At 39.7% G+C, this 26,261-nt stretch overlaps 1 protein-coding gene across 3 annotated transcripts in view; it reads right to left on the bottom strand.

The window, feature by feature from the left end:
- SDK1 (sidekick cell adhesion molecule 1) overlaps window positions 1-26,261 on the bottom strand; it is a 672,364-nt gene that overhangs the window by 189,128 nt on the left and 456,975 nt on the right. For all 3 annotated transcript variants that reach the window (XM_065560139.1, XM_042853129.2, XM_065560140.1), the window contains 3 exons: window positions 17,640-17,751; window positions 16,414-16,604; window positions 2,064-2,147 (listed from right to left, as the gene is read on the bottom strand). In XM_065560139.1, coding sequence (XP_065416211.1) covers window positions 2,064-2,147; window positions 16,414-16,604; window positions 17,640-17,751 — 387 coding nt within the window. The remainder of the gene's footprint in view (window positions 1-2,063; window positions 2,148-16,413; window positions 16,605-17,639; window positions 17,752-26,261) is intronic.

Raw genomic sequence — 26,261 nt, 5'->3', positions numbered from 1 at the left:
AATGCGGCCTGCAGCTCCATGCTTTCTATAAGTAAATAAGGAAGGATAAAAAAAGTGCATTGAAAATGTACAAAGCATCAATGGCTGCTGAGAGATATATACCCCAGCCTGGTTACAGTACAGTTGGATATACTGAAATTCCATTTATGAGGAAGTAAAAAGCTAGTCTGTGCAGGTTGCAATTTTATTTATAGTTAATCGCTACTTATACTGTGAAATTAATCCGTCTCTCACACTCACAGTGCGCAAAGGCTGAGTAAATGGGCTTTGTGCACAGACTTCCACAGGAGCTGGGTGAAGTCAAATCCACCTTCATACCTGTGGCCACGGCATAGGGCAGCTGAGCTGGAACAGAAGCAGCAACCTCTTTTTAAGGATTTGTGGCAGCTTGATCTGTGTAATTACAGATCTAGTGTCTCCCCAATCACTCCTGTGCCTCTAATCCCTACTCTTTCCTAATTTATATTGAGCTGGTGTGTGGCCAGGAGTCCCTCTGCATGCCTGTTATGCAGCTAACCAAGACTCTGGCAGAAGAACTGCCTTGCTGTCCATGGATTGGATCCACATTGAAGGTATATTAATTGATTTGGCTATAAGAGGGTTCCACTGCACAAACAGGATCCAGGCCATAAGACTGCTTAGGTGTGCCCTGCTAGTTCCCCAGGGAGCTAGATGGAAGGAAGAGTAGGTCTGGAAGAGAAGTCAGAAAGCACCATGAGGTCTGCATGACCTCTCAAGGAGAGGTTTTTTCTTTTAATAGCTGACAAGCAGTTGGGGTTTTAGATAGTTCTCCCATTGGGCACGGCAGAGAGTCCAGAGGCTCGAGTTATTTGCTTGTCACACACTTGACAAATCTCAGAAAAATACTATTATAGCCAGTTTTGCTAATGGTGTGATTTAAAAAACAACAACAGCTACTTGGGTGAGAATCTCATCTGGGTAACAGAAAAATCCCAATATATTTACCTTAATATGAACTGATAGCACTCCGCAGCACCTTATTTGGCACAGGCAGGGGGTGGGGTGAATTAGTGGGAATGGAAACAACAACATGCTATAAAGAACATTCATGTTGTCAAAAACAGCTGGTGTTGGGAAAGTAGTATTTGAAATAGTTAATGATTTACATTTTTCTCACAGTGCTCTTGTGTATATAACTGTTTTAATGACAATATTTTGCACTTATAGCACCTTTCATCTCAGGACCTCAAGGCATTTTACTGGGTGTGCACTATTATCTCCATTTATGGATAGGGAATCTGAGGCATTGAGAGGCTAAATGACATGCCAAGGTCATAAGTCAATTCAGTGGCAGAGTTGAACATAATATTCAGGGTTAGAAACTTGCAGCTCACTGTTCTAATCACTAGATTATGATGCTTCCTATTTTTTAATTAGAAGGCATGCTTCTGCTTCTTTGGAATTGTATCGAAAAAAGCATTTCATTTTAAGTCCAGTTATAAGTATTTTGAAGGTTGTTATGGCATTAAAACACCTTCCAATTAAAAACGGAAAGAAAGAGTGCTGTTGTAGAAGTGTAACTACACTTTAACATTAGTGCAACTGACATTTCTACTCAGTGTAAAAGCACCATAATTTTCAACAAGGAGGTTTAAGTATTGGAATTATTGATTGTTTCGCGGCATCCCAAGTTATGAGTCCCAAAGCCATTGTTTTACTTCAGTTAATTTACTGGCTCAAGACCGTAATCCTTTTTAGCCAACTACAATTGTAGAAAGTATCCTCTAAAGCAAGGAACATGAACGGAAGGAGCAGGGGCTATTTTGCCCAGGAGACAAGCAGCATTAATGTTACCCAGCTCTTATACCAAAATTCCACTTACTTGCATCACACGTACAAAACAAAACTAAAAGAACAGCCCAATTTTCTAAAGGTGAAGGGGCAGCTCCTCAGATGTTGTAAATGGTCATAGCTCACTGAAATCTACCCCGAAATGTTAGGAATTGGTATTGGGTGCTTTATTCAACAGAGGGTGCATTTATTTTTTCCAAGCTCGTACCCCTTTTAAGCAGCTTCATATACTTTATGTACTGCGCACTCACCCATTGCCTGACATAAGAGGTCCACTGTTTTCTCCACCTTGGCCAAAATTCGACTCTCAGGCTCAGCAGTGAAATAGGGTGGCTCTTTAGAATAGAAAGGAAATAAACAACAAAATGAAAACTGAGGTTGATTTAAAGAATTTAATATAGTTTCCTCACAAATGCTGTATTTAATATAGTATAATACAAACTGCCTAGTTCATCTCCTGTTTGGGGATCATGGGAGGGTTTTTTGTTGTTTTTTGCTATGATGAATATGAATTTCAAAGATAGCTGAGCCGATGCCAATTTATATTTAGGGTTTCACACTGCAAATTAATACTCAGTGCAGCGGCTACTTTTCATTTTATAGGTTTGAATCATGGAATGTTTTAATTCTGTTTAGAAGGGCCATCCCAAGAGGTTCATAAAGGTTTATATTTACAGCATAATATTTTATAGAATAGTTTGCTTCAGTATCTAAGCTAAACACCAGCTTCTCATGAAGTCATGAAGCATGTCAAATAAAGTGCCATACCATGCCAGTGACCCTATATCAGAAAGTAAGCACAGTATATTAAAAAAAACCCCTAACAGTTTTATTTGTTGAAAGCAAACAGATTTAATGCTTTAATCGAACATGCAGTAATAACCAACAAAACCGACAGTTTATCATTAGGACTAAACAAAAGTCATTATAGGTTGCATTAAACAAAGACTAGACTTGGGGGAATTGTAGAACACACTGTCATGTAACTACTTAATCTATGCAGCATAAAATTTCAGGAGTATCACGTCAAAGTCCCACAGGCATTAAGGTTGCAGTGATTATCATGGTAACTAAAAACTGTCATACTTTACTCAATGTGATTATCATCTGAGTACTGTTTTCAGAAGCATTTTATTTGATTATAACTACAATTCTATCATAGCATAACTAAGCACAAACACCATGCACTGATTGCCTCTTAAAAGAGTGGAAAATACAGAAAAGGGGATATGTTTTGCTGTGAATTTTCCTCTTGAAGAATACAAGTATATTTGAGAAAAAGTGTAGTGGGTTAAAGATGGCCCAAGGTAGCTTTAGGCTATCTACATCTCAACCCCACCCCAACAACATATAAATAATTCCCCGGTCCAGACTGGTACACTTAGTACTAATTGTATGGCATTACTTATTTTCATAAATAGAATAAAATAATACAACAATCCCAATGTATATTACATTACAATATTAATTAACTATTCCTCAACACCTCACTGGTGGTATGGTAAGTGTTGTTACCCCCATTTTGCAGAGAGGTTAAGTGACATGCCCATACCCACACAGCAAGTCAGTAAAAGAGCCACGATTAGAACTCAGGACTCCAATCCCCCCCCCCCTCCGCTCTAACCACTAGAAAATGTTCTCTCCAACGTAGAGAAGAGGTATCCCTCTAAGGACCCATTACAGATGTTACATTTCTATATTCCTTTTAAACAAAGTCAAACAAATCAGTTTTCAAAGTCTGTGCAGAGAATGAGGGGGCAAAGGTGTGAAATTGCCTAGAAAACTCATCTACAAGGCAAAACCAATAAACCAGTGGTTCTCAAACTAGGGCCGCCGCTTGTTCAGGGAAAGCCCCTGGCGGGCCAGGCCGGTTTGTTTACCTGCCGCGTCCACAGGTTCGGCCAATCATGGTTCCCGCTAGCCGCGGTTCGCCGCTCCAGGCCAATTGGGGCTGCAGGAAGCGGCGTGGGCCAAGGGACATGCTGGCCACCCTTCCTGCAGCCTCCATTGGCCTGGAGCGGCGAACCGCAGCCAGTGGGAGCCGCGATCGGCCAAACCTGCAGACGCGGCAGGTAAACAAACCAGCCCAGCCCGCCAGGGGCTTTCCGTTAACAAGCAGTGGCCCTAGTTTGAGAACCACTGCAATAAACTGAACTATCCAAGTGATTTCTTACATTTTAATAATATAAATGTGTAAACCTTACTGATCCTCAATGCCCAGCTATATGACTTCTGATAACACACATAATAAGTTCTTATATAATGCATACGAAGTCTCGTTCACTACTCTAAACTACAAATTGAAAAGCTGAACATAAAATTCAAACTCATTGTAGGATTATGGTGCAGGTCATAGACATCATGATTCAAGTTGCTGAGCACTCTGCAATCCAGCAAAAGAACATGTTTAACTTTAAACACAAGAGTAGCAGAGTTGCAAACTCTTGTGACTTTTTTTGCAAATTTTGTTACATTTGATCCCAACTCCTGCAATTAAGTAATTACATAAGAATCTCAACTTTCACTTAAAGAAAAAGAGTAAGTTTCTAGTCCTCCTGGTTGTGGAGGAAAGCTTGAAAATGTGAAATCTGAAGACTCAAAACCCAGAAGGCAAATAAAAGGAACCCAGAATTTATTTGTTAACATTTCATAAATTTAAAGTCAATTTGATGATTTCTGGAGGTCTGATGCATGATATTTAAGTAGTTTATTGGCTTAATCGGGACTACTCACATGTTTAAAATAAAACATTTGTAAGTGCTTTGCGAGACTAAGGATAGAGTGCTTAATACCTTGGACAACTGAAGCCACAATAAGCAGCCAAAAACCCTACATAATATATCAGTGCAATTGCTATCCACTCACACTGAATCATTTACATGTGTTTTTAGGCATACTTAAATGAATTTTTAGTACTATACGAAGTACTATAGCTTTACAGCCTTGGAGAGTGAACTCTGCTTATCTACAGAACAGGTACAGCATGGAAAACAGTAATTTGGGCTCCAATCCTTTGAAACAGTGAAGTAGGTGCGTAGTAGCTTTGCTCGATTGGGGCCTTAGCCTCCTTGCCAGTGCAACGCAAGTTCCAGCTGCTAATTGCCAACATGACAACCAGTCATGATGGTGTTTTGTTTCGGGTTTTGTGGTGGTGTCTTGCTTTGTTTTGGGGGTTTTTTTGGTGATACAAATGTGTTCACTGAGACTAATAGCCAACAGATGGTAATAGATCTAGAACCAAATTCAAACTGGTAACCTAAAAGGAAAAAAATTCTATTTCCTTCTGAAATGGGCTTTTTTGAGTATCATGAATTAGTATATGCCTGTATGTATCTATATCAAAGTACAAACTCCATTTTGTTTCATGAATACTATTTTGATTGTAAAACTGCATTGTGCCTTCCCTGTTGTCTTTTTTGCCTCCATCTTGAACTGGGATTCATAAAGGCACTGAGAGGGCAATTCAAAGTAATCAGATTGTTAACCTGACCCATCTTGTCCTGTTCAAATAGAAGCTCCCTTGGAGAATGAGTTAGCTACTGCCCAGATAAACCTTTTCTTCCAAGTGAGATCACACGATGAAGGACTTGAAGTCAATTATGGTAGTTACCTGACAAACTTTATAAAAGAAGGGCTCTCTCTCACCAGCCATTTTGGGAGGAGAGACCAGAAACAAAAGCAGATGAAGAGTGGGCAGAAGATGAAGGAAGGAAGGAGGGTTCAAGGGCCCTGACAAGATTCTGACCAAATCCCAAAGAGCCTTTGGGAGTGGTGAGGAAACTCAGGCAGGGGTTTTCATGCAGACCTCATGTTTTTCCCTATATCAGCGTCTCTCTTCTGCTGCCTAAAATTAAAGGGTGTGTTTAAAAATTCCTTTGAAGAGTTGGTGTCACTCGTTGATATGGTCACATAACCATGGAAGGGGAAAACAATAAATTAGAGGGTCCATCCACAGCTTTGGAGGAACTCTGATAGCATGCGATAGCCACTGGGGAGGCTTTGGAGCTGGTTCTAGTTTCAAGGTCAAGACAACTAGACCACAGGGTCTGTAGTGCCAAGAGTGGTGTTGACACAGGATCTGCAACTGGAATGTGTGTCTAGATGCCCAGTGTGATGTTGCACCCTATAATGCTTTATAGAAATATGCTTATGACTGTAAATATGACATAACTGGAATATGTTTTATGCTAGATATGCCATGTAACATATCTTTGCAAAGGTTATGTTCTACTGCATGTATTCATCCTATTCGTATGCATGTATCATTTTTATATCTGAAGTTATGAGCATTGGCTCTATGTTTGTATTTAAAGTGTTTGCTGTAGAAAGCACATAAGGCAGATTTGGTCAATATAATGTCAAGGGGTTATTCAGGTAAATGGAAGTACTTGGCTAACAATGGACCTTGATAGACACCAATCCACATGTGAGCTTTCCTGGGAACGTTCAGGCTAACATGTGGGCAATGGCTTGTCCTGTAGAGAACTGAGTCATGCATGGACATGTGACTTGCCCATGTGACTCCAAAACTCCATCTTGTAGCTGTGATTCTACACGAGGAGAGAGGGGTTTCCACCCACAAGAGAGAGACTGTATAAGCCCCTGGAAATCCCTCCATTTGGTCTTCAGCTGGCTCAAGAGATAGCCTCTCCACCCCAAAGGATGCCTGAAAGAAACTGGAACAAAGGACAGTAACTACAGCGGTGTGACTGATTGCTGGACCCAGACTAGGAGGAAGTCTAGTCTGTAAAAGAAGCTTATTGGAACATCTGAGGGTGAGATCTACCTGCATTTAGTTTCTTACTGTATTAGGCTTAGACTTACGTGTTTTATTTTATTTTGCTTGGTAATTTACTCTGTTCTGTCTGTTATTACTTGGAACCACTTAAATCCTACTTTTTATATTTAATAAAAATCACTTTTTACTTATTAATTAACCCAGAACAAGCAACTAATTCCCGGGGGAACAAACAGCTGTGCATCTCTCTCTATCAGTGTTCTAGAGGGCAAACAATTTATGAGTTTACCCCTGTATAAGCTTTATACAGAGTAAAATGGATTTATTTGGTGTTTGGATACCATTGGGAACTGGGTATCTGGATGTTGGAGACAGGAGCACTTCTTAAGCTGTTTTCAGTTAAGCCTGATTCTGTGTGTGTAGCTGGCTAGTGTGTTTGGCACAACCAGGCAGGGCTCTAAAGTCCCAAGCTGCCAGGGCTTAGAGGTAGTCCCAGAACATCAGGTGGCAGTCCCAAGGGGGGTTTCTGTGACCCAACCCATCTCACCCAGAACCAGTAAAACAGTGCCTGAACTCTGCCCAGCCCCAGCAAGCTAAGAGTATCACAGCCTGATGAGTCTCAACCAGGGGGAGCACACCCAGGGTAGTTACAATGACGTTTCATTGTGTCAAAAATAATATTCTACAGTAGTATCCTGTATTTCTCTATGAATCTATTACATATTTAGAGAGTATAGATTAATGACTGGTTTAAAAATCACACAATATGTAAATTTGAACATTCGTCATATTAGGGAAAAATGAGGTGGGAAAATGTGTGGTGAAATTATAGTGCCCACCAAACTACACACTGTGATACCAGGAGACCCAGAAACACCAATTTCAAGAGGATGGCTGTGATATCTTGGGATCAAGCCAATTGTCTGATTTACATTAATTACAGAATCAGAAGTAAGAGGTGAAATCATCAGGTTCACCCCTCCTGGCAGTGCAGGGTGATGTTTAACGAGAAAGGGCAGATTAGATATTAGACCAGAAGAACAGATACTATATGGGTTCAGATACTATAGTTTTACAGATACTGAGTCTATCTTAATTAAAGAGCCAAAAACAAGCAAGAGGAAGAAGGGATATCTGAATATAAATAGGTAGTTTTAATAGTTGTTGAGGCTTTTTATGTACTGTTGACATTATTCTGTAAACAGTCTCCCCACAATCCCCTTGGGAGCTTGCAAAATCTGATACTATTCAAACCTCTCCTACATAGAGAGAGTTACATGGAGAGTGATTTTAAAATTCTAAAGATAACAGTCAGCCTCCATTACACACCCTTCAAGCTGCATCAGAGATGTGTGACTTAATCCAAGATCCATGCATGGAAGTCAGAAAGCGCAGAAAGCCCCACGGGTTCCACCACAAGCCAATATTCCTTATCAGTCAAAAATTCAGCCCTGCATATTTGAGTGGAAACTTTGGAACCTGTCTCCATTATTAATATAAACTAAATGAGTCCCGGAACATACTATAAGGAAGATGGGACTGGCGGCTTTAAAGTAACTTAGAGTACAAAGTGTGAAGGTGGATAAGAATCTGTCCATCTTGGGAGTAGAACCATATCATGCACCCATGTCCATACACAAATATTAATAACAGTTTCCTTGAACCAGGACTTTTCTTTGTCTGAAATCAATCACAGAACTGTTATAGACCTACACGGACTACCTCCAGGTGGTCTGGTTTGGAGAATATGAATCTCAGGAAAAATCCCTTTCCATGTTAGCAACAATAGTCTTCCAGCATGGTTGTCACTAGCACAATTTTGTCCCCAGAGTGGGGAGAACCTAATAGCTTGTTATGTGATTGCATTTTTAATGTATGACAGACACCTGAATAAATAAAATAAATACACATCTGAAAGATCTTTGTAAAAAAATTAAAATAAAGAAGGGAGAAAGATGTACCAATCACAGAATAAATCTAAAGAACTAATGAAAGCAAAAAAGATTCTTAAGAGGATGACACATGGATTCTAAATATAGCTCAACAGTCTGCAAAGCCCAGGAACAACTCAGGTCTACTCTTTCCAGATGCTTTAGGTAATCTCCCCGAAGATTTTCCCTCTCTGAGCCCCTTACTCAAGTCTGGGCAAGTCAAGTGGCTTTTATATTCAAGGTAACTCCCAGAATTCCCTGCCTTGAAAGGGCCATGTGTTGTATTTTTATTTTCCCTATGCAAAAACAGAATCCTTAACTAAAATTCTCTCCTCTGGTTCCTACTCCTTGCTCCTTACTTTGAGGGGCAGTCATGACGGGTCACCTACCTGTGACTGCCAACCAAATTGTAGTTCATCTCAGCTTCCAATCAGTTCAGCCCTCTTTAGTAACTTCATAATTGTTTTCGGATTGGCCTCTGAATCCTGTGGACTCGCAATGCTGTACCCTTGGTGCCTGATAAAACTCCATGCAGCCTTCACAAAAGGGGCAAGGCCTAGATGTCTCTCCCATCTTTTGTTCCATATTGCCCCCTAGGGACTTATTCTTGGAAATAACCTTACCCAGATAGGATACAAAAGCTCTCTCAAGGAAAAACGAAGAAGGAAAAGAAAAATAAAAGAAAGAAAATGCTGGACAATGCTTCCATCTACAGAAAGAATACTGAAGAAAGATTAATCTTCGATCATGTAATTTTCCTCTTTCTTCAATTCCCTTATACTTGGCACAAAATTTTATACTGCTACTCTGTCCCAAAAGACCATTCTGATGTCTTTGTATTGCTGCTTCTCTCGCTCTCATTTTGTTCAGATTTTGTTTTCAATCTCTATCTGCTTTAAGCACAACCATTTTCATTTTCATTTTCATTTTCCACACTTTCTCAGTCCTGGAATTCATAATCTCCCATAGAAAAAGTCAGTTTAAAAATAACTGTTAAAGGAATTTGAAGAACTGGAGTAAAAGATTTTTAAAAATTAGCTCAGTTTTTAAATGAGTTTGGTCATGAGCAGACTCTTTCAATAACTTAATCTTCAAACGGTTAGTGGTGAAACAAATGTGCTCTTATCTAATCTGCAACAAATCTTCTCCAAACAAGTACTCCTGTTCTTTTTACGGATACAGACTAACACGGCTGCTACTCTGAAACCTTCCCCAAACTGTTACTCTGCCAACTGAGGAACATGCTACCCTTTAAAAAAATTCTAACAACTGCAGCTAATAAAACCAGAGTTTGGAACCGCCTCAGTTTATCTTTGCTGAAACAGTATGAAGAGGTCAGAAGGAGCGTTTCCATCTTCATTGGAAAATGGCAGCGTAGCAAGAGGCTAGCAAGCTTTATACTTGTGAATGCACTGTTCTAATACACTGTGTATTCAGATTTTGCAAATGCTATGTGTGATTTTAATATACAACTCAAGTGTACTTTAAAAAGAACATTCTTGCAGGTTCTACTAGGGGTTTAAATTGACCACAGTCCCTTCAGCATAGCATTCTTTTGGCTTCTATTAAAAGTTGGCAGGAGCTGGAGGTGCTCAGTACCTCTGGAACAGGCTCTTAGTTGCATGACATATTGATTGGGGAATGGAAGGAATCATGTGTTTTATAACATTTTGTCTATTTTAAATCTGTTTAATGTTCTTGATATCTTATCCTTGTTGTTGTTCAATATGGTAATTGCAGGGTCTACCTAGCCAGGTATGAATCCATCCAGTACTTATACAGCTCTCATCACTACATTGTCTGAGCAAGTGCATTTGATATATCATAATAACAACTTAAAAATAAAAACTGTTCCATTAACACAATTTTTTGTTGTAAGCATGAGATCGCTCATTACATTCATTCCGTATTATCCTGCCCAGAAGTGCAGCTCTTGATGTGATGTGGTATCAATTTGTGCATCCTACAAATATTTCATACATGTAAATAGACAGGCATACTTGAGTCCCTGTAAGTGCTACTAAAACAGATTTTAATAATGTAAGTGATCTGGGAAACACCTCTAAATAAAGCTCAGAGAAAGAGCATCCCATTAGCAGAAGGAGCCTCTGCTGTTTGAGTCATGTCTCCAGTTTCCTCCAGAATCCATTCCCTTGCTAATTAAATAATGGCTCTGTTCCATTTTGGAACTCTGAGGTTGAACAGTTCTTTCATGAATTAACTACTAATCCCTTGATTCTGCTTCCTGTTTGGAATTAGACATCCATCCTGCTGTTCAAGAAACTCATAAATAAAGAAACGTAGCAGGCAATGCTGACACATTGAGTAAACACCTGCAACTAGAGTGTCTTGTTCCATCAGGATGAAATAAAAGTAATTGGTAACCAATTTGTTTCTGCTTTCTTTCATCTGTTTGTTCATATCTACGGCTCTTTTCATAACTTCATTCACTGACGGCCCCCTAACACTGGGACAGAAATAAATAAAACATCTAACAAGAAGAGAGTAGACATGCTCCTAATCAAAGGTGGCACCACCATTTTACTATGAGTCCCCAGTGATTTTTTTCTCAGGTTTAGTTTAACTATATTTAAGTACCTTTTACACTGAGAGGCTACACTAGGCAGGATCTGACAGCATAGCAGCAAAATTAAACTAGTCACAATAAAATCTTATGAATAAAAAAGTGCTTAAATCAAAATCATAAATAAATGAAATGTGTCCCTGCTCCTTAAAGGAAGAGAGGCTGCAAGGTAATAATTCTAAGAAATTGAATACAGAGGAAAGAAGCTGGAACTAAAGTTCACACAATAGGATCTAAATATAAAGGGAAAGAATGCTACAAAATGAAATTGGAACACATCTTGCTAGAGAAAGGAGCTGTTTCTCATCTTACATAAAGTGCCTTAAAGCACTTTTACAGAATGGAGCCTATATGCTAGAGTCTTACAATATAACATTTTCCGTTTAATCTATAATGTGCAACCCAGTACTATATGTATCAATTCTGATCAACATCAACAGCCAGGGTGTCATTAACAAAGCAATAATCTACCCATCTAGGATACTTGTATGCCTGTCATTTGTCGTGATATGTGATAAAGAATCAGATTAGATCCAGAGTCTGAAATCAGCACTGGCTTGTAATTCAAAAGCTTCTCTTTTATTTTTCTTTTAAGATTTCCCACCAAGCTTGGTGAAGTGTCCAATGTGCTCAACATAAAAAAAAAACTGATGCTAGGAGAGACTTTCATTTAGTCACCAACATTTAAAAAAGCTCCATATTTAAAGGATTGGAGCAAAACCAGTGTATTATTACACTATGCATTCTCTTATCAAGCCGGAGGACACACTTCTGCATTTCTTTAGTTGTTTCCTCTATGAGCATCCCTACACCTTGATTTGCAAGATCTTTTTATTTTCTCTGAATAGTAACCAGACTGCTCCTGCCTAATCCATTCAATAAAGCCACAGGTTTAGTGCTTGAGAACATAAGAACACAAGAACGGCCATATGGGGTCAGACCAAAGGTCCGTCCAGCCCAGTATCCTGTCTACCGACAATGGCCAATGCTGGTGCCCCAGAGGGAGTGAACCTAACAGGTAATGATCAAGTGATCTCTCTCCTGCCATCCATCTCCACCCTCTGACAAACAGAGGCTAGGGACACCATTCCTTACCCATCCTGGCTAATAGCCATTAATGGACTTAAATTCATGGAGGTTATCTAGTTATCTTTTAAACCCTGTTATAGTCCTAGCCTTCACAACCTCCTCAGGCAAGGAGTTCCACAAGTTGACTGTGCACTGTGTGAAGAACAACTTCCTTTTATTTGTTTTAAACCTGCTGCCCATTAATTTCATTTGTTCTTATATTATGGGAACAAGTAAATAACATTTCCTTTCTCACTTTCTCCACACCACTCATGATTTTATAGACCTCCATCATATCCCCTCTTAGTCTCTCTTTTCCAAGCTGAAAAGTCCCAGCCTCTATAATCTCCCCTCATATGGGACCCATTCCAAACCCCTAATCATTTTAGTTGCCCTTTTCTGAAATTTTTATAATGCCAGAATATCTTTTTTGAGATGAGGAGAACACATCTATACGCAGTATTCAAGATGTGGGCATACCATGTATTTACATAAGGGCAATAAGATATTCTCCATCTTATTCTCTATCCCCTTTTTAATGATTCCTAACATCCTGTTTGCTTTTTTGACCACCGCTGCACACTGCGTGGATGTCTTCAGAGAACTATCCACAATGACTCTAAGATCTCTTTCCTGATTAGTTGTAGCTAAATTAGCCCCCCCATCATATTGTATGTATAGTTGGGATTATTTTTTCCAATGTGCATTACTTTACATTTATCCACATTAAATTTCATTTGCCATTTTGTTGCCTAATCACTTCGTTTTGTGAGATCTTTTTGAAGTTCTTCATAGTCGGCTTTGGTCTTAACTATCTTGAGCAGTGTAGTATCATCTGCAAATTTTGCTACTTCACTGTTTACCCCTTTCTCCAGACCATTTATGAATAAGTTGAATAGGATTGGTCCTAGAACTGACCCTTAGGGAACACCGCTAGTTACCCCTCTCCATTCTGAAAATCTACCATTTATTCCTACCCTTTGTTCCCTGTCTTTTAACCAGTTCTCAAGCCATGAAAGGATCTTCCCTCTTATCCCATGACAACTTACTTTACATAAGAGCCTTTGGTGAGGGACCTTGTCAAAGGCTTTCTGGAAATCTAAGTACGCTATGTCCACTGGATCCCCCTTGTCCAAATGTTTGTTGACCCCTTCAAAGAACTGTAATAGATTAGTAAGACATGATTTCCCTTTACAGAAACCATGTTGACTTTTGCCCAACAAGTTATGTTCTTCTATGTGTCTGACAATTTTATTTTTTACTATTGTTTCAACTAATTTGCCCAGTACTGACGTTAGACTTACCGGTCTGTAATTGCCGGGATCACCTCTAGAGCCCTTTTTAAATATTGGCGTTACATTAACTATCTTCCAGTCATTGGGTACAGAAGCTGATTTAAAGGACAGGTTACAAACCATAGTTAATAGTTCCGCAATTTCACATTTGAGTTCTTTCAGAACTCTTAGGTGAATGCCATCTGGTCCTGGTGACTTGTTACTGTTAAGTTTATCAATTAATTCCAAAACCTCCTCTAGTGACGCTTCAATCTGTGACAATTTCTCAGATTTGTCACCTACAAAGGACAGCTCAGGTTTGGGAATCTCCCTAACATCCTGAGCCGTGAAGACTGAAGCAAAGAATTCGTTTAGTTTCTCCGCAATGACTTTATCATCTTTAAGTGCTCCTTTTGTATCTTAATCGTCCAGGGCCCCCACTGGTTGTTTAGCAGGCTTCCTGCTTCTGATGGACTTAAAAAACATTTTATTACCTTTTGAGTTTTTGGCTAGCTGTTCTTCAAATGCCTTTTTGGCATTTCTTATTACATTTTTACACTTAATTTGGCAGTGTTTATGCTCCTTTCTATTTACCTCACTAGGATTTGACTTCCACTTTTTAAAAGATGCCTTTTTATCTCTCACTGCTTCTTTTACATGGTTGTTAAGCCCTGGTGGCTCTTTTTTAGTTCTTTTACTGTGTTTTTTTAATTTGGCGTATACATTTAAGTTGGGCCTCTATTATGGTGTCTTTGAAAAGTGTCCATGCCGCTTGCAGGGATTTCACTCTCGTCACTGTACATTTTAATTTCTGTTTAACTAACCCGCTCATTTTTGCATAGTTCCCCTTTCTGAAATTAAATGCCACAGTGTTGGGCTGTTGAGGTGTTCTTCCCATCACAGGAATGTTAAATGTTATTATATTATGGTCACCATTTCCAAGCAGTCCTGTTATAGTTACCAGTTGGACCAGATCCTGTGCTCCACTCAGGATTAAAATCGAGAATTGCCTCTCCCCTTGTGGGTTCCTGTACCAGCTGCTCCAAGAAGCAGTCATTTAAAGTATCGAGAAATTTTGTCTCTGCACTTCATCCTGAGGTGACATGTACCCAGTCAATATGGGGATAATTGAAATCGCCCACTATTATCGAGTTCTTTATTTTGATAGCCTCAGTGGTTTGAGCATTGGCCTGCTAAACCCAGGGTTGTGAGTTCAATCCTTGAGGGGACCACTTAGGGATCTGGGCAAAAATCTGTCTGGGGATTGGTCCTGCTTTGAGTAGGGGGTTGAACTAGATGACCTCCTGAGGTCCCTTCCAACCCTGACATTCTATCATTCTATGATCTCCCTTAGCATTTCATCGTCACTATCACTGTCCTGGTCAGGTGGTCAATAATAGATCCATACTGTTATATTCTTATTAGAGCAGGGAATTACTATCCATAGAGATTCTATGGAACATGTGGATTCATTTAAGATTTTTACTTCATTTGATTCTACATTTTCTTTCACATATAGTGCCAGTTGGTTATATTTTGTACCCCGGAATGATTGTGTCCCATTGATTGTCCCCACTCCACCAGGTTTCTGTGATGCCTATTATATCAATATCCCCCTTTAACACGAGGCACTTTAGTTCACCCATCTTAATATTTAGACTTCTAGCATTTGTGTACAAGCACTTTAAAAACTTGTCACTGTTTATTTGTCTGCCCTTTTCTGATGTGTCAGATTCTTTTTTATGTGAATGTTTCTCATCTGATCTGGCCCATACTTTATCCTCTTCCATGCTCTCCTCCTGACTAGAGCCTAGAGAATCTCTATCAGTAGACACTCCTCTAAGAGAAGTCTCTGTCCGATCCACGTACTTCGCTGCTGCAATTAGCTTTCCCCCGTCTCTTAGTTTAAAAACTGCTCTGTAACCTTTTTAATGTTAAGTGCCAGCAGTCTGGTTCCACTTTTGGTTTGAGCCTTCACAATATCTTCCAAAGTGATGGATAATGAATATTGTCGAGGCCTGATCCTCCCAGGTATTTAGGCCCTCCTGTGTAGTAATGAGCACCCCCCACTGGAATCAGCGGGAGTTTAGCACCTAGCAAAGCTTCAAAGATTGAGCCATGATTAATTAGTCAAGGGCCACATGGGCAACCCCAGCTGGAGAAAGCTTAATTTACACACACATATGTTGCTAATTAGCAAAAACTGGAAAGGAAACATAAAAAAGTCCATGATAAATTCATGGGTGTTTAGTAAGCTGCTGTCGTTTAAAAGTTTAGCCTGAACGTAACAATGTACTGTTAAATATTAGAGCCCAGAGACTAGCAGAGACATGCAGGGCTTAATTTGTGCCAGGGCTCAGCCCAGCACCTCTAGGCTTGGTAGTTCATAGCCCCAGCACCACTGGGCGTGCTGCATCAGCTATGAATGTAAAAAAATTGCTTGAGCCCCAGCACCTCTTTCATTACCAATGAAGCACTGGAGACATGGCTTGTAACACTGAAGTTCAACTTTCTCTCTCTCATTTGACATTGGCCAGCACATGTGCCTGGGAATGTCCTTCACCCCAGGACTAGAATTTGCAAAGGGCAATGTACAAAAGCTCTCCTAAAAGATCCTCTTGCAAAAATAGCAACGTGACATGTTAAAGCTAGAAGTAAGCAAGTTGGGAGTTAATCAGGATTTAATGTAGCTAAAAGCCACGACGTGGAAGCTGCATGATAAGGATTTTACTCCTGGGTTTCCCCAGCTTCACGATTACATTTAAGTTTCAAAGGGTATTCAGAGTCACATCAATGCTTAAAAAAAGTATGTTTAATTAATTTATATTCATGGAGACGAACAGCAGAATTAATTTGGAAGAAAACTCCACTTCACCTTGTTTATCCCATTCACTGAGGAGAGGTTCAGATGTAAGGTTGATGAAATATTAAAATATCAATTCTATTTCCTATTATACCTGAGTCCAAACCCTGCTTTACTATAAAAGAGACTGCTTTCAGAATTACCCATTATAGAGAGGAAGGCCTTTGCTCTTGCCGGCTTAACAGTGCTGTCTTTCAACTCAGCCTCACAAAAGTACATTCCAATGTCAGCAGTGGTTGGGTTGGTGATAGTAAGACGTCTCCCAAAACTGTTAACCCCACTGCTTATTTTTATTCCATTTCTCTTCCAGGTCATGCTCAGTTTCTCAACAGGTCTGTGAGAGTAAAAAACATTCAGATTATTGCAGTGAATGATATTATCACCTATAATACACAGAGAATATAACTCACCTAACTCTTCCAATATCCCTGGCAGATTGATCATTAGACACTTAAAAATAAATTCAGATAGAACTCTGATGTCTTAACAATCACACATCAAGGGTACAGACTACTCAAGTACTACTGAACAAAGATGGCTAATTATTATTATTATAGCAATGGAACTTAAGCGCTAATGATTTGGTTTGTCTAAGCAAACAACATTAAAAATAAATACTACCATGGGACTCAGCTACATGGGAGAGGCTTTCATAATAGCACAGTTACCGAGGTAGCACTAACTGTATCAAGAACATCTGACTTCAGGGGGAGAGGAAATCAGCTGGACCTCTTATCATCCAAAGGCCCCAGCCCTTTACCTCTCTTAGGATTCAATCCTACTCCCAATACCCTCAATTGGCTTTAATAGGAACAATTTCTAGCCTTTAGTGAGATTCCTAATGTACACTCTACATTATGGTGTGTACAAAAAGTTAATTGTAATAACTGTAAACTGAGGACAGCTGTAACAGTTAACTGCAGTACTCTGCCTTGTCCATTTTATTTATGTGGGGTGAGGAAAATAGGAGGATCTCCTTCATAATTTAGTTAATGGGAAATGTAGAATATTAATCTATAACAGTCATCTTGCATTTCAACAGCCAACTTAATAGTAATAGGGTTAATCATTAATGTTATGGACTCCTGTTACAGAGTGTTTGCTGATGGCCAAATGTCATGTTTCTGCCTTCTCTTTTTGACTCTGTTGCAGCATGAGTAAAGGTGGGACAGTAATTATGTCTAGTTTCTTATTTTCCCAGAAATAATCTATATGTTAAACAAGTAATATGGATTCCTTATCAGTTGTGCAAAGCAAGCTGCATGCTATATTCTGCTTATTACAACCATGAAATTAAAAAAAAGAGGTTCTCACTCCATTTTTAGCAGAGGACAGTTCCTTATTATTACTACTACTATATTTACAATACCTTGCATTGGCCACACATTCCAGTGTGATTTCACTGCTCCCTGCTACCACACTGGTGTTGCGCGGAGGGACTACAATGATAGGAGCTGTGGTGTCAGACACATTGTTGGCATCTACAAAGGGCAGAAAAAAACCTTGTGAAAACACTGTACATATGCAAACAGCAATGACTGAAACATTCCAGGAAAGGATATCAGCAAATGACACAGCTGCAAATTTCACTCTTCAACCTTATCATGCGTCTTAATCTCCTCATTAAAAGGAGATCTTCAGTATGGTCATTTTCATTTACTTTCATTATACTGTACAAACACACACTTGCCCAGCTTGCAATAATTCAAAACACATAACTCACAAGGACTACTCCCAAATAGAGAGCAAACAAATTAAGCATCCTAGAGGTTTTCAACTGCTGAGCACTTATTTTTATCAAACCCTTGCTGACTTATATTTTTAAGGACTTTTCAGGTTTTGTTTAATCTTACAGCTTCCATACCATTTCAAAAGAGCCTGCCAGTACTTGCATTAGTTCTTTTAAAAGATTTTTTACACCAGGGAACAAATATGAAATTAACAAAGGAACATATCACAGCAACTTCAATCCATTTTCTTATCAGAGAAATAAATAACCCAAATCTGCTTCTCTTTTGTGAGGCATCAAACTGTAAATAATTTAGCTTATGCAACAGTCAGTAGACACTAGAAAAATGATAAAAAGGTTGGTGTCTTACTGGTTTCATTTTAAAAATTTCTGTACATGCATTTAATAAGTGAATTAAAATACCAATGTGATATTGCCTTGCTTCTAGCTATTCATTTGGAGGGGGAAGAAAGAGGGGGGAGGTAACTTGAATAAGAGAATAATGAAAGATTTCCAAAAATAAAGAATTCAATAAAGGAATTATAGAGAAAAGAAATGAAAATACATCTAAACTGAGGCAAATCCAAACTGGCTCAAACGCTTTTTGCTAAGGAGGCTTACCAATGCAAAATCCATCATTATGGGTAATGACAATGGGAAACTGGCAAATGAAAGGTACCAAACTCTGCTATCTCTGCCACAATGATATATCCACAAAGAGCAGAAAATGGAAATAAATTTCTGTGTTTATCTAGTACTTCCAAAAATCTTTCTTTCCTTCACATTTTGGACAGAACAGGCTTTCAGTAGAGGGGCTCATGCACATTTAAAATGGGGAGGGTGGGTGAGAAGAGAAGAAAGCAGCATTTTGCCAAACAAATATTCTAAGTCTCATAGTGACAAGATTTTTACTCTTTAACACATTCTCGCTGACAATGGAAGGCACAGTATGAGAGAAGAAAGCATGTAGTTCAACCTCAGGCCCCAGAAGTACTTAAGTCCATCCCCATTCACAACAGCACTTAAGCAAGTGTTCAACTTTGGGCATGTGCCAAAGTGCCGTTCTCAGCAGAGATGCTTTCTGAAGTAAGCATTTAGTAATTCCTCTTTTTCAATATATTTACACCCACAGCAAATCACTAACTGTTAGAGCCAAAGACCCCTTAAAGATTTAAATTGTTAGTGATTTTTACTTCTGTTTCAATTCAGATCTCTTTTCACAAAATTACTGGGAATGCTGGGCTGACTATTAGCAGGTGGTAAATCAACTGTTCTCCACTGGTTTTGTGTGAGGTGAAAGTTAGCAGCAGTAAATGCTAAAAGGTCAATGAACAAGGCACTAATTTTGCATTAATTACTACTTATCTCCATCTATAAAAGAGGGAAACCATGTTCACTCCTTATCAGCACCTCTGGAGGACAGCTCACAGCACTCCAACAACAACCAAAGAATAGAATTGGGCTTTGTGCTAACGTCCAGGAGTTCACCATATGAAACAGGCTCTTTGTGCAATAAAAAGATAAGCACAAGAGCTAGAAGTACACTTTATTTTCCTTGCAACAAGAGTAATATAGGCAAGGCTTCATTTACTTCTTTATTACTAATTGTAATGAGAATACTAATGAATAGAATTTGAGCCATAGTCATACAATGTCCTAGAATAAATCTATTAGAAGAATTAGCCGTCTGATAATGTTTTTTGAACATGTGGGGTTAAGAAGACACAGATCTGGACCTAGTATATTTCTTTTGAATCATGACATAAAAAGCCAATGTTCTAACTTTTATCTAATGGAAAGCTAATGTGCTCGTTACTATATCCAGTATAATATGCTGTATTCTCACATTATATGGAGCTCATCACAATGCTTGGTGCTTGGCTGCTAGTATTGTACCTAGAAATGTCAGTTGCAGAAATAGTAAGCATATACATAGAACACTAAATTTTCAAAGCACCGTATAAACATTAACTAGGCAGCATACATAGTAGTAGTTCATACTCAAGAACAGTCAAAAGTTCCATTTGCACAACCAAAGAGTCACCTGCTGAAATCCACTATGGCCCTGATCCTGCAAATGGGTCTCAGCAGGGGCATCCACATGGTTCCCTTTGCAGGACGGAATCCATAACATTTCATTGTGTGTGGTCAATACATGATGAAGCAAGACTAAAGTCCCTCTGAAAGTATTAATCTCAACACAACTGTAACCATGTAGTCGATACCTATGTGCCCATAACATGCCTTAAGGGAAATCCTTTTGTAGAAACCTACAAGATACAATTTCAGAAAGTACCAGAACTTCTAAATTTAGATAGAAAGGAAATAATACCATAGAAACAGCATGTAAACCATTTTTCAATGCAACCTGGGAGAAGTGGACCACCAATTTCAGATAGTCAGGTAAGACAGAAACTGTTCAGGTTTTCTATGCACTGCTGTTGTGGCCATGTTGGTCCCAGAATAATAGAGAGACAAGATGGGTGAGGTAATATCTTTTATTGGACCAACTTTTGTTGGTGAGAGAGACAACCTTTCGAGCTTACCTAAAGGTCTTTTTCAGGTCTGGGAAACTAACTCAGAGTGTCACTGCTAAATACAAGATGGAACAGATTGTTTAGCATAAGTTAATAACACATATTTCAAGGGACCATTTGAGGTAAAGTGACCCATTAACAACCCTCCAGTCATAGGGAGGAAAGGAAAGGGCGGGGGAGGGAAATCAGATTGTTGTAGTAAGCCATAAATCCAGTATCTTTATTCCAGCAGTTCTCAAACTGTGGGTCGGGTCCCCATGGGGTCACCAAGGCTGGCATTAGAGTTTCTGGGGTCAAACCCAAGCCCCACTGCCCAGGGCTGGGGCCAAAGCCCAAGGGCTTCAGCTCTGAATGGCAGGGCTCAGGTTACAGGTCCCCACACCTGGGACTGAAGTCCTTTGGCTTCAGTGTTGATCCCAACAGCCTTTGGCTTTGGGCCCCCTACTAGGGGCGGCAGGCTCAGGCAGGCCCAGGTCTCAGTCCCTCCTTCTGGGGTCATGTAGTAAAGTGATCACTCTATATCTGCCTCCTCCCGCACCTTGTGTCTGCAGGGATCAGGTGTCACCAGGCCTGAAGCAACATAGAGGGCCCTCTGCCGTGAGGGATCTGCTCACTCACTCCTGTGACAACGGAGCTGCAGAGAACTCACTTCACAGCTGCAGGGCTGGTGATACCCAGTCCCTGCAGGCAGTGGTGGATCAATAATTTTGCCGCCCCTAGGCCGGGAAATAATTGCTGCCCTGGCCCCGCCGCGACTCCGCCCTTTTCCCACCTCCATTCCAACCCCCTCCCCAAAGTCCCCACCCCAACTCCGCCCCCTCCCTTCCCCTATTGGATCCCTTCCCCAAATCCCCACCCCCGGCCCCGTCTCTTCCCCCAGCGTGCGGCATTCCCCCTCTTCCCCCCTACCTCCCTGCCCCGCGAAACAGCTGTTTCGCGGCACAAGCGCTGGGAGGGGAGAGAAACAGGATGCGGCGGCGCGCTTGCAGAGGAGGCAGAGGTGAGCTGGAGCAGGGGGGCAGGGAGGGGAGCTTCCGCCCCTGCAAATTTGCCTTGTCGGCCTAGGCAATAATATGGCACTGCCTGCAGAAGTGCTCACTGATTTTTTTGTGTGTGGTCAATTTCAGTGTCAGCTGAAATGTACAATTGCAGACATTTATAGATTAAAGTAGACTCCTACACCAAGCCTACTCATGAGAAATGCAGTCACCTAAAAAAAAGAAGCAACCAAGAGTGCATCCCATACAATCACACTTTCACCGTGTGTTAGATACAGTATATATGTTACAAAAGTACACTCAAAGCACATTTTTAATGAAAAGTGAAGTACCCCTCAAATACTGAAATCATAAAAGCAATAATATTTTGTAAGACTCTGATCCTTCAAACACTTCTGCATGTGCTTAACTTCGGGCATGTCACGAGTTCCATTGAATTCAATAGGAATACTCATGCCTGAGGTTAAGCACAAACAGAAGTGTTTTCAGGATCAGGGCTTTCTATACGAAAACAGAAAATATATTAATCATGTAAACCAGTAGCTCTTATGCAAGAAAATATTTTATGTGAGCTGTTTCCATTGTCTGACAAATTTGAAGAAGACTTATAGACGATATATACAAACTAACAAGAGCTTAGCAGAAACAGGAAAAAATGAAACAAGCTAAAATCCACATTATAAATATGTCCAAATGTTTAAACACTTAACAGCCTTACACATTTTTAAAAAGTACTTTTTTCTTTGTAAAGACTTTCATGCAGACAGAAAGAACTGTTAGTTTTAGCCCTAGGGAAAGGTTAATGGAGAACTGAACTCCAACCACAAGGAAACTTGCCTCAGATACCCTGGCAACAAAGCACGTTATATATTATATTACATATGACAGAGTCTAAAATGCAGAGCTGAGAAGCTTCAGAAATCTTTGAGGGAGTTCTCTAGGGCCCAATCCTCAGGAGTAATAAGAGACAATTTATGGGACTCTACAGTGATTTAATTTACCTATAGAAAATACATTTTGGGCAAGATCTTGGCTTTTTAAGCCAGAGCCCTGTGTGGTGGATGGTGCAGGGTCACACTGCCCCAAGAGAGGCACCAGAGTGACTGGGCCTCATGCTGGCGCAATCTCTCCAGGTTGCTCCTTACACTCACGGAGCAAGCACTCTGCTCCATCATTCCCCACAGTGCACCAGCCCTGTATCTACAGGCTAGGAGAGGGCATGGAGTCCTGTCCCAGCTCTTTTTCCTTAGAGCCCCTGCTCTGAGGAAAAGCAGAAGTGAACAGTCCTTGTGCTCTCCAGATGCAGAGAGTACAGGGACTGCTCTTGTGAGTGACCTCTCCTTGCCTGTATAAAGAGGGGAGAGGGTCTTTGCTTTCTCCTCTGCTCCTGCGCAAGTTCATGAACCAGGCTTGTATTTTAAGAACATTCCAGAAATAAATTCTTTACATTGTCCCATGTAGTGTTGAGGAAATTAAGACTCTATTTAGTTATACAGCTCTCTGTTATTTCTCAGCAGTAGAACTCAAAAGCAGACAAAATTTCTGTTTTACACTCTGAACTTGCCTTCTCACAACTCCGTGTGCAAAAAGAGCAATTTGGAAGTTCAGTCTCTGTCACTGACCTGACCTTCCCCCATGCACAGTGAGGGGTTTCTTTTTGCTAAGAAACTTATCATCCTACACATCATTAGGGCTTTTAACTCGAGAAAATATATACCCCAAGACATTTTATCTAGAGGACACTCAGGTGGCTTTTCATTTCTTCAAATAGCTTTAATATCAAATATCTAACTGGATGTAATGTGTAATCTTATTCAACAAGGGAACAAAAGCTATGGTCCAGCAATGGTATCAATTAGCTTTAGTCTTTAAAGCAAACAAAAAGCAACAGGTACCGTAGCCTGTTCCAGATAGCCAGCAGGGGGAGCTGGATACTTTGATTCCCTCTCCATGGTCAACTAGAACCTTTTTGTATCTGCAATATGACTGCTTGGGTTTAAAAAGATTTTAAAATAACCGATCAGTGGAATTGAGATTATATTTTTCTATGATACTCTAAAATAAGAGAAATAGGTACGCACTCAGGAGGAGGAAACACAGGTTTGAGAGGTTCACACAGACAGCTCTCCAAAAGTTATAAAAATGGTGCTTTGCTGCACATGAACGTCTGTGGCAAACATTAAGAGTCACCTTCTGATGGAACAGGGCCCCATTTTCTTCTTCTAGCCCATGTGTTTCATGTACCTAGTTCATGTATTTATCATCCCCTTTCTCAACAATGGATTTGAGTTAATTTATTGTGCTACCTGTTAGCATTTCTAATTTAAACAAAGGCATAACAGAATTGCCAATTAATCTGATGAATAGATAATGAGAAAACCAAAAAATCTGTTCTAAAACATTAAATTCAAACCAGAGAGGTTCAGTAGTAGAGTGACCAAAGCTGAGGAAAGAAACAAAGAGGGAGGGCTGGGTGCCAGGCGTGGTTGTATTACCAAAGATAATGACAGTTTTCATGGAAGCCTAGATGTGGGACCTCTTACTTTTTGCTGTCCAACAGCAGGAAGAGAAGAAAAATGAGACAAAATATAATGCCACATTTTATGTTCAATTTCATCTCCATATATACACAATCATTTTTATATGAAGTGTTGTAGCCATATTGATCCCAAGATATTAGAAAGTCAAGGTGGGTGAGGTCATATCTTTTATTGGACCAACTTCTGCTGATGAGGACACAAGCTTTCGAACTTACACAGAGCTCTTCTTCAGGTCTGGGAAATGAGTGTCACGATAAATACAAGGTAGAACAGAATGTTCAGCGTATGTAGTTAAAACATACTTCAAGAGACCATTCAAGGTGAAGTAGCTGATTAATATCTCTCCAGTCACAGGGCAGAAAGGGAGAGAAAAAGCTGAGGCGGGGGTGGTGGAAGAAACTGGGTTATAGATTGTTGTAAAAAGCCATAAATACAGTGTCTCTATTTAGTCCATTTTTTTTTTAGTATCTAGCTAAACTATGTATTTAAGCTCCTAGGCTCATCTTTTGAAGGTGTTGTTCGGGTTTCCTTTGAGGATGAGGACTGAGAGGCCAGATATAGAGTGAGTGCTTTGTGAAAAGTGTTCACCCATAGGTGATAGGATGTTTGTATCTTATTATTTTTCTATGAGAGTTCATTTGAGAGCATAGTGATTGTCTCTTTCATCCATAGTAGCTATTGGGGCATTTAGTGCACTAGATACCTGCTAAACAATCTATTCCACCTTGTATTTAGCTATGACACTCTGAGTACATTTCCCAGACCTGAAGAAGAGTTCTGTGTAAGCTCAAAACTTTTCTCTCACCAACAGAAGTTGGTCCAATAAAAGATAGTACCTCACCCACCTTGTCTCTCTAACCATTTTTATCTCATTTTATATACTTCAGGATTCTTCTCTTTGACAAGAGAAAATAAATAAAATATGACACTTTGACAAACTGTCTAGTTGTTTCTTTCCCCCCTCATTTGTAACATATTTGAACACACCTCCATTTCGAATGAACGAGATGTAACAAGGAAAATGTTCTCATCTGCCATTTCTTGGGCTAAGAAAAATGACAGGGATAAAGAAAAGCAACTCTGCTGACTGCACTTTGAAAGGATCATTTTAAGGGGTGAGGAAGCACTTTCAGATAAAATTACTTAAGAAATCAGATAAGATTAAATAATAGCTTAATTTCTGGGTATAAAAATTGAAACAACAGCTGCCAAGGAAATATCTAGTTCAGTTTGGTCCCTGTTCCTGCAAAGTATCCATGCTGACCCTTACATTTGTGCAGCGTTTCACTGAAATCAAAGGAAATCTAGGAGGGTGTGAAGGGTCATGGAGGTGGATCAGGGCCTTAACTGTTAAAACAATTCTGGTTTATAAAATTCGATGCATTCACAGTTTAACGTTTGAGTGGCAGTCTGCAACAGTGTAAAGGAAGAATCCAGGTGATGAGTAACCAAATGTCAATTCTCTGACGTAAAGACTTCTTTTTGTAATTAACTCGTTTTAATGTAGATGATTTTCAGCTTTGAAAATAAATGGTGCAAAATCAGAGCATACTTTCTTTGCAAATCTGGAAAACCTGAACAGTTAGTGTCAATCCATGCTAATCAAAAGATATTAGCAGAAACAATAGATATCTGCAGGTCATTCAAGCAGAATCTGTAGGGGATTCCTGCCTCTCTGCCCAAAACTCTGTGAAATTTCTGCTCAGGAAGGGAATTTTTTTTAAATGGTATGTTTAGGCCAAATCCTTCTTACAATACTCACATTGAGTACTACTGAAGCTAATGGGACTTCATCATATGTGTAAAGTGAGCAGATTTGTGTGCTGCAAGGAGAGTCACCTCAATGTTCCTGAATCAAGTTTTATACAAAACCAGGGCTTAATTTTTGCTAGAGCTTTCCAGGGCTGAGCAGTTCATAGCCCCGTCACATCTGGGTTTGCCGTGTCAGTTATGAAAGTAAAAAAATTGCTTGAGCTCTGGCACCTATTTCATTACAAATTAAGCACTGTGGAAAACCCATTAGAGCTCACACAGACCATATCAAAGACGTCCACCCTTTTCATCTGTTTATACTAGTGACATCACCATGATGTCTGTGAGTGCATTTGTTACTGATCACATTCTACATGCCATTTTTGCTCAGATTTTTCAGAACCATAACAAATTCCTTAGTTGTCTGAATGGCAC

The sequence above is a fragment of the Chrysemys picta genome, chromosome 10, assembly GCF_011386835.1.
Source record: "Chrysemys picta bellii isolate R12L10 chromosome 10, ASM1138683v2, whole genome shotgun sequence".
In the NCBI taxonomy this organism is placed as follows: Eukaryota; Metazoa; Chordata; order Testudines; family Emydidae; genus Chrysemys; species Chrysemys picta.
Note: the sequence above shows the minus strand (reverse complement) of the source record. Positions and strands in the feature narration are given on the sequence as shown.